Source organism: Conger conger, chromosome 6 (assembly GCF_963514075.1).
Source record: "Conger conger chromosome 6, fConCon1.1, whole genome shotgun sequence".
NCBI classification, from domain to species: Eukaryota; Metazoa; Chordata; class Actinopteri; order Anguilliformes; family Congridae; genus Conger; species Conger conger.
Window position 1 is genome coordinate 24,731,412 of NC_083765.1, and position 8,852 is coordinate 24,740,263.

The window sequence follows — 8,852 nt, forward strand, 5'->3', positions numbered from 1 at the left end:
TACAATCTTTATTTATCTTATTTATGCCAATGTCCAGCAGAAGCTACTGTTACTGGAGAGAACTCCTAATTAAAAAATTGGTGTCTTTTTGACACCATCTGTCTTGACTGTGAAAGAGGTGAATAAAAATGTTAGTTATGTTGGTTCTTTCATATGATTTTGATGATCTGCCTCCATCTGAGTCTCTTCCCTAGCACAGGGAGGATTCAATCAAGCAAGAATCAAGTGAGAATCCCATCTGGATTTTTACAAAATCGTGATCTGAGAATTAGAAGGTTCATTCTGCGTTCTGAGAGTTTTGAGATATTGAGCTTCAAAGATTCCAAAGTGAATGGGCTTCAAGCAGATTTTTATAGTGTGTGTGTGTATCTCTCTTAGGAAGCCTGACCAGAGTGGCAAGAAGTTTGGTAGGAGGCAGACGACAGAGACTTGTCCCGGCATCACAAAAGGTGGTTTATTTACAAAAACAAGTGGCACCGCGACATGTGCAACCAAAAATATATATATATATATATATATATATATATAAAATAAAAAAAAGAAATTAACAAGTAACTTGGCTTAACTGAACAAAACTTCACATCATAATAACAGCCCTTAACGTCACGTGTACCCAGCTACATACTGACGTCCCACCTCTCCAGCAGCTAAACAGCAACTCTTTAAATAGGCCTTCAATCAACCCCAAACCCAGACAATCTAGGTTATACCAATCCCGCAGGTGTCTCTCCTGAACACAGGTAAGTGATACAATTATTAACCCAACCCAATCATTTAGCCCAACCGAAACCGTACACAGGGCTTACTATATAACATATATCTGTAATCACATAAACAAATCACAATCAATATACATACATAACTTACTAAACATTTCCTACCCCCCCCCCATACTTGGTCTGGTCCCGTGACATCACTCATGATGTCACCTAGGATACAAATACAGGAAGTGTTTAGCTGCTTCCTCCTTTTGCCTCTGGACCACATGGTGAGTATGTTAGGATTGGAAACAAAGAAGACTGTAATTAACTTATGAAACAGAACTAACCCAATAAGCAATTAACTAAACTTATAATACTTGTCAGTATTTTCCTTTACCCAGAGATGCTGATGTTATGTGAACTGTAATGAAACATAATGCAAACAAGTGATGGAATTATGGCTAACAAACAATTCAAATGAATAAACAATATGGCAATGATGATGGCAATGGGGACAAATGGGGTGTTCTCACCTACTTTGTCAGAATATATATATAACTTTAGTGCCATATAACATATGTATTAAACTAATTTTTTTGAACCAATTCTCAGCTCACGAAATACAAGCACAACCATTGTACTTGGCTTGCTGCAGATAGAATTTAGGAGTCTAAGCTATACTGTACTGCAGCCTCTGGGGCGGCGCTGCTGCTCCGTTCTCGGTAAAATCACAGCGACTGGCGCCTGCGCACAACCCCTCTTATCTGCTGGGGCTGAATAGCGGCCCAAGGTGAATTTTTCAACTTCATCCAAAACTTTTTTTGGTACTAACCTGCCTACGATATTGATGGACTGTAACAGATGCCGCTTATTTTATACTTACAATTTAGAAAAGAATAATGCAAGGTGCGCGGCAGCTCATGAAGGTGTACGTGACAAGAAGAATTCCACAAGATGGAAGGAAGGTGCTGACACAGGCCCAGGCTGGAGTGTAAGCAAGACTTGACGGTTTTTTGTGTCTGTGTGTGTCTGTGTGTGTCTCTGTGTGTCTCTGTGTGTCTCTGTGTGTCTCTGTGTGTCTCTGTGTGTCTCTGTGTGTGTCTGTGTGTCTGTCTCTCTCTCTGTCTCTGTGTCTCTCTCTCTCTCTGTGTCTCTCTCTCTGTCTCTGTGTCTCTCTCTCTCTCTGTCTCTGTGTCTCTCTCTCTCTCTGTCTCTGTGTCTCTCTCTCTCTGTCTCTGTGTCTCTCTCTCTCTCTCTGTCTCTGTGTCTCTCTCTCTCTCTCTCTGTCTCTGTGTCTCTCTCTCTCTCTCTCTCTGTCTCTGTGTCTCTCTCTCTCTCTCTCTGTCTCTGTGTCTCTCTCTCTCTCTGTCTCTGTGTCTCTCTCTCTCTCTCTCTGTCTCTGTGTCTCTCTCTGTCTCTGTCCCTGTGTCTCTCTCTCTGTCTCTGTCTGTGTCTCTCTCTCTCTCTCTGTCTCTCTCTCTCTCTCTGTCTCTCTCTCTCTCTGTCTCTGTGTCTCTCTCTCTCTCTGTCTCTGTCTCTGTCTCTGTCTCTGTGTCTCTCTCTCTCTCTCTCTCTCTCTGTCTCTGTCTCTCTCTCTCTCTCTCTGTCTCTGTCTCTGTCTCTGTCTCTCTCTCTCTCTGTCTCTGTGTCTCTCTCTCTCTGTCTCTGTGTCTCTCTCTCTCTGTCTCTGTGTCTCTCTCTCTCTGTCTCTGTCTCTGTCTCTCTCTCTCTGTCTCTCTCTCTGTCTCTGTGTCTCTCTCTCTCTCTCTGTCTCTCTCTGTCTCTGTCTCTGTCTCTGTGTCTCTGTGTCTCTGTGTCTCTGTCTCTGTGTCTCTCTGTCTCTGTCTCTGTCTCTGTGTCTCTCTCTGTCTCTGTCTCTCTCTCTCTCTGTCTCTGTGTCTCTCTCTCTCTCTGTCTCTGTGTCTCTCTCTCTCTGTCTCTGTGTCTCTCTCTCTCTGTCTCTGTCTCTCTCTCTCTCTCTCTCTGTCTCTCGCTCTCTCTCTGTCTCTGTGTCTCTCTCTCTCTCTCTCTCTCTCTCTCTCTCTCTCTCTCTGTCTCTCTCTGTCTCTGTCTCTGTCTCTGTCTCTGTCTCTGTCTCTGTCTCTGTCTCTGTCTCTGTCTCTGTCTCTGTCTCTCTGTGTCTCTGTGTCTCTGTGTCTCTCTGTCTCTCTGTCTCTCTGTCTCTGTCTCTGTGTCTCTCTCTGTCTCTGTGTCTCTCTGTCTCTGTGTCTCTCTCTCTCTCTGTGTCTCTCTCTCTGTCTCTCTGTCTGTCTCTCACATTGTGGTTGCGTTCCTAAATTTGGCTTGAAAGTTAATGACTGCGACTAGTCTCGCCAAAATTCGACTAATATCTGCAGGATGTGGATTTTGGGGTGTTTAGATTCAGGAACACATAGCGAAGCTCGTACTCTAAACTTACTGGAGAAATGGGCAGTTCGAAATTATTGCCTTCCCCTGCCCTGTCTCGCGTTGTCCCCTCTGGGTACCTGGCTTCAGGTGCAAGGTGTCCGTGTGGGACTCTGAAGAGCCTGTGCCCAGGGCGGAGCTTTTGAAGGGCGTGTCTGGAGCCCACGGGCTGCTGTGTCTTTATACGGATCGCATCGACACCGAGGTGTTAGATGCAGCAGGTATGAATCGCCGCCATTATCCTGACACCAGGGATCATGAAATCTGGCCCTCAAATCTAAATCCATTCTTCGGAAATGCATTTACACAAACAATGGGGATTTATCCAGTTTTTTTTTTAGTTTTCGGATGTCAGTTTTTTTGTAGGATCTGAACGCCCTTTTTTACGGTTTTAACGCTTGTTTTCTGAATGTAGTATTCCACGAATTCATATTTTATTTTAATTTACGGTGGGAAACTTATTTTAATACGCCAATTGAATATTATAATTATTCATATCATATAAAAAGCAAGATTAAAATGGGTGATGTTTCATTCCGGTAATCCTGATTAATTTATGCTTAAGTGGAGTTGAATATAAATTCCATAAAACACGTAAACAAAGTTTGCTAGAATTAGAGTCTTAAGTTAGACCTTTGTTTCTATGGCTGACCTACTTTACATTTAGCCAGCAGCCATGCACCCAGCTCCTGTCAAATGGCTGAAGCTAAGCAGGTGTGGGCTTGGTTAGTAGTTGCTGCTGGAAGTGTTGTTGGTGGGTCAGTAGGGGGCTATCTTCCCTCTGGTCAAATGATCTCCAATGCCCCACTACAGTGATGGGGAGGCTGTAGCATTTTCAAGCTGACACCTATTTATCCCCTGATTGAATTGGCAAAAACTTTCTCTCCCTCTCCACTTCAGCTGGTGTGTGGTGAGCATTCTGGCGCAAAATGGCAGCCATTACATCACCCAGGTGGGTGCTACACATTGCTGGTGGTTGAGGCGAGTTTATAAGTGTAATGGCACTATATAAGTGTAATGACCTGTCTATCTATTTACATGTATTGCTTTAATATAAGATTTAGTGCATGGCTTACTTCGGGGAGAGCACATAATCAAAGCCCTAGCCAATTTGGTGAGGCTCACAAGTCAGTTCAGACGGCCCAGACACCTCCTGAGTTTGTGTAACACACTGGAGCCAGAACTCAGAAGATCCACACGCCATTCCTGTCCAATTCCATTTTCAGGGGCTATCCTTCCTCAGCTTCTTGGGGACTGGTGCAGGACAGTGGAAACGTATCGCTGTCGCCCTCCTTGGTAATTCCAGACATCAACGTCTCTCCTATAATTTATAACTTTGCCTCCAGTTTTATGTCAAACCATTTTTGGGGTACCTGTTCCTTAGTATGTGTAAATCAAGACAGAGTTTACAACAACAGCAATACCCCCAGTGTGTATAGGCTACAGCTGGTACAGTTGGACAGCTCACCACATTTTACACCAACAATGTTCGTTTTATTCCAGTCCTATGTGGCACATATGTAGTTTATGTAGCCTATATAAACAAAAGTAGGCTAATTAGCAACATTCTATGTTTCAATATTAGTTTGGCGCATTAGTTCGGCACATTGCTTTGTTTCTCCATCTGGACAATCCGCTTTTCTTCCTCCACTTTTGAACAGAATGAACAAGTTCAAGTTTATTATAAGAAAACGGCATATAAGATGTTAACTCCTAAATAAGTTTTAATATACATTTTCATGTTTTGTAAAGACAAGTTACAAAGTAGCTGTAGCACACACAATAATATAATAATAATTTTTTTTAAATCAGATCATGTGTTGGCTACACAGCATATATCTTTGCCATCTCTTTAAATTGCCTGGAATTGAATTCTGTGGTCCTTATAGGGTATTTTAGGGACGTCAGTTTATCCTAGTCATAAGTTTTGTGCATGCACTTTTTGTTTACGATTGATTGCTATTTATCAACGTAAACAAATGGGTGCAAAAAAAGCTCTGTTTTGTTTGATAAATCCGGTGGAATTTGTTAGTTCGCTTTGATCACACATACATTTTCACAGGGATTTCCGAAAATATTGATAAATGAGGCCCAATGACCGTGATTTCATGATCCCTGCCTTCCAGGAAAAGGAACAACAATGAGCTATGCTACCATTAGGCTGTGCAGCAAGATGGGCAGTTGGGTATTGATTTGTATTGATTGTATTTATTAAAATTATTATTATTATTCATAATAGTACTAGTATCATTATGTGATGATTATTGTTATTTATTCTTTATTTTTTCAGGGCCCAACTTGAAGGTGATCAGCACTTTTTCTGTGGGCTTTGACCACCTAGCCATCGATGAAATCAAGAAACGGTGAGCATCCAGTGCTGCTTCCTTCCTGACACCGCTCCAAAAGTGAACATTTTTACAGATGTCACAGACCACTCACAGAAATGGGTAAAAACAGCTGGGGACCGTACGTGTTGGTGTCATGAGCTGTGTACGGCTTTCCATGCCCCTCTCTCCCTCTGCAGTGGGGTGCGAGTGGGGTACACTCCGGATGTGCTCTCCGATGCCACAGCGGACCTGTCCGTCGCCCTTCTGCTAGCCACCGCGCGCCGGCTACCAGAGGGGGTGCAAGAGGTCAAGAGGTCAGCGCTACAAACACCCACAACAACCTCCAAGCCACACCCTATAATCTCAACCACACCTATAACCCCAACCCCAGACATTTTCATACTTTTTGGGGAACCTTATGAAACCCGCTCATCAAGCTTATTAGACAGCTTGCGTGCATCATTCTATTCTGCATATTTAAAAAAATAATTTCCGAGGGACAATTTTTCCCCCCTAGATATAGATGTTTTTATTTCCCAGAAAATGCTCTGACGTAAAACTTTGCGCCCTCGTTTGGCCCAAGTGTTTATCACTGGTTCATCTGCCGCGGCATACAGTTTACCCTGCCGTTTCTTCATTGAGCATGTGACCAAGCACACAAATGAGCATGAGCCGTGAGCAGACCTGCTGCCCTGTGTGGTGGAGTTTGCATAGCTGTCCCTTCTCTAACCCTGTATTCTATCCCCCCCAGTGGTGGCTGGAGCACATGGAAGCCCCTGTGGCTGTGTGGCTACGGTTTGACTGGCAGCACAGTCGGTATCATCGGCCTCGGGCGCATAGGTAATATAATCACATCACAGTTTGGAAATAAAGATGCAGGGGTTGAACATGGTGGTTTGTTCTCATTCCAATGGGTTGATTTCACATTGAAGATTATTTGTTGACTGCAATTAACCTTAGCAGACCCAGCGTTGGCTCCTTTCCTCATGAACCTTTATACCTTCCATGTCTGTGTTAACCCATCAGCCCATTAATCCAGGAGTTTCAGACAGCATGGGGGACTTCAATCCATAGCCAATAGCCATAGCCAATCTAAGCTTTAGAAACGTGTGTGGACTCTTTAGCCAAACAACAATTTGAATGAATCACCAAACACTGAAAATACACAGAAAAATCTCAGCAGATACTGTGGCTCTCCCAGATGAGAATATGCCAACCGTGTTTTATCTGGTATGTATTTCTGTGTGCATGTGCAAGTGCCCCACTGCTTCAGTGCAGGTAAATGAAGGACGCTGCATTGAATGTGACGTGTCTGCTTCACCCCCACAGGTCTGGCCATCGCCCGTCGTCTGAAGCCTTTCGGAGTGAAGAGGCTGCTGTACTCCGGGCGGTCCGTCAAGCCCCAGGCCGCAGAGGTGGAGGGAGAGCACGGTAGGGGAGCACCAGGCAGGGGCTGTTTTAGGGTTGTGGGGGGCGGAGTGAACCGACTGTACACATGAGCTCACTGCTAACACAGCTGATTTCACCAATGACCTCTGCCACCTGGCTGAAGAATTCTGCAAATGAGCAAATACAGGTGATTGGAACAAAACCTGAATGTTCCACCTCTGGTGCTAACCCCACCTCTCTGTCTCTGGTTTGGGGCTGGACAGTGCCCCTGGATACGCTGGCATCTGAGAGCGACTTTGTTGTGGTGTCCTGTTCCCTCAACCCCGATTCCAAGGGGCTGTGTGACAAGGCCGTCTTCAGTAAGATGAAGAGCACCGCAGTCTTCATCAACACCGGCAGGTAGTTGTGTCGCGATTCATGTTTCTCTTCATGTGTTCATTTAACTCTTCCCCATCCAGTTTTCAAATCTTTAAAGACATAATTTCCCCCACTTACCTGCATCTTGATTATATGTTTGTCTTTCTTTATCCTCCCAAGTTTCTCATGTTTTTGTTTGTTCCCTGTCCTGTATACCAGTTGTCATCTTCGCCCCCCTTGAGTCTGTGTGCATTGTTTCTAGAGGGAGTGTGGTGAACCAGGAGGACCTGTACGAGGCTCTGTCCAGCGGTCAGATCGCCGCGGCTGGCCTGGACGTCACCACGCCCGAGCCCCTGCCCACTGACCATCCGCTGCTGTCTCTCAAAAACTGTGGTGAGTTTCTTAATTCCTCAGCTTTCTACTGGCCTTGTTTTACACCAGGACTGCTCGACCCTGCTCCTGGAGATCTACTGTCCTGCACGTTTTAATTTCAACCATAATTTGGCTTAACAACTGACTACTAATACCTAACACCTGTTAATTTTATGAATGCAGGTATGGGCAGTGCCTTTTAAAAATGTTTTTGTCCTTTGTCTTCCCCTAGTGGTCCTCCCCCACATTGGCAGTGCCACCTACTCCACCCAGGGAATAATGGCAGCGCTGTCAGCCAACAACCTGCTGGCGGGGGTGATGGGAACAGCCATGCCCAGCGAGCTTATACTCTAGCGCCCTCTTCTGTCCACTGACTACCTAGCAGTGTTCTTCATAGAATTTCATTTTTCCTGTTCATGGGACTCGGAGCTTGGAGGAACTTGTGCTCAAGGCAGGGATGACAGAAGTGGGGGCGAGTCAGTCCCCCTGATCTGAACAAGGGAGCAGCTTTCCAGCTATTAGTTTCACCTATTGATATGAGGTTACAAATTAAAAATATTTTTTTTGAGCACACGCACAAAGATGTAGATGTTTTTATTTCGTAAAATGTCAAATGTCACATTTCAGCAAGTCTGACCTCACCCTGGTGTCCGTTCCAGAAACCAAGATTATCCGGATGTATTAAATCGAAATGTAGGAAAAATCATTTTTTGAGGATCAAAGAAAGCCTGTGTCAGTAACTACTTTGCCACTTTGTTGTACATCGCTCTGGATAAGAGCGTCTGCCAAATGCCATTAATATAATGTCATGTAACTATGGTGCCTTATGGTCTGAAACGAATCTGCCACGGGGCAGGTTAATTTGAACAAACCCGACCTACCTCAGCTTTTGGTGAGAGTAATTAGGCAGACACAACACCTAGGTGAACTTTATCTGATCACACGCTATAATAATATATAGCCTATCATAAGAACATGGTGAAAATACGCAATGTTGCCAGTGAATAACAGTATTAGTAATGGGAAGTGTGTTTATTTTTTGTGGTGTTTTAGTGTGTTCGATATAGGAGAGAAACATTTGTCATTTCCATCCCTGAGCCTATGAGGATCAAAGGAAGTCATCCTGTAATGGTTTGAATGAATGAAGTCTGCAAAGTCTTTCAGACATGGCCTAGGTGAAGACAAATGCAGTATGTCCTCTGCCAGTGAAATGAAATATTTTGGATCTGAAGTATATGATCTTCTGCTCCAACTGATTATATTCCCTGGCACAGAGAGGATTAAATCAAACAAAATACTC

General features: G+C 44.1%; 1 protein-coding gene across 1 annotated transcript; it reads left to right on the forward strand.

Moving 5' to 3' along the window:
* The first annotated feature begins 951 nt into the window (after positions 1-951).
* LOC133130166 (glyoxylate reductase/hydroxypyruvate reductase-like) lies at positions 952-8,125 on the forward strand. Its single transcript, XM_061244482.1, has 11 exons — positions 952-988; positions 1,314-1,491; positions 1,592-1,692; positions 3,198-3,328; positions 5,398-5,470; positions 5,632-5,748; positions 6,186-6,274; positions 6,764-6,865; positions 7,087-7,222; positions 7,443-7,573; positions 7,785-8,125. The coding sequence occupies exons 3-11, from the start codon at positions 1,601-1,603 to the stop codon at positions 7,904-7,906; spliced, it is 993 nt and encodes a 330-aa protein (XP_061100466.1). The 5' UTR covers positions 952-988; positions 1,314-1,491; positions 1,592-1,600; the 3' UTR covers positions 7,907-8,125.
* Positions 8,126-8,852: the final 727 nt, after the last annotated feature.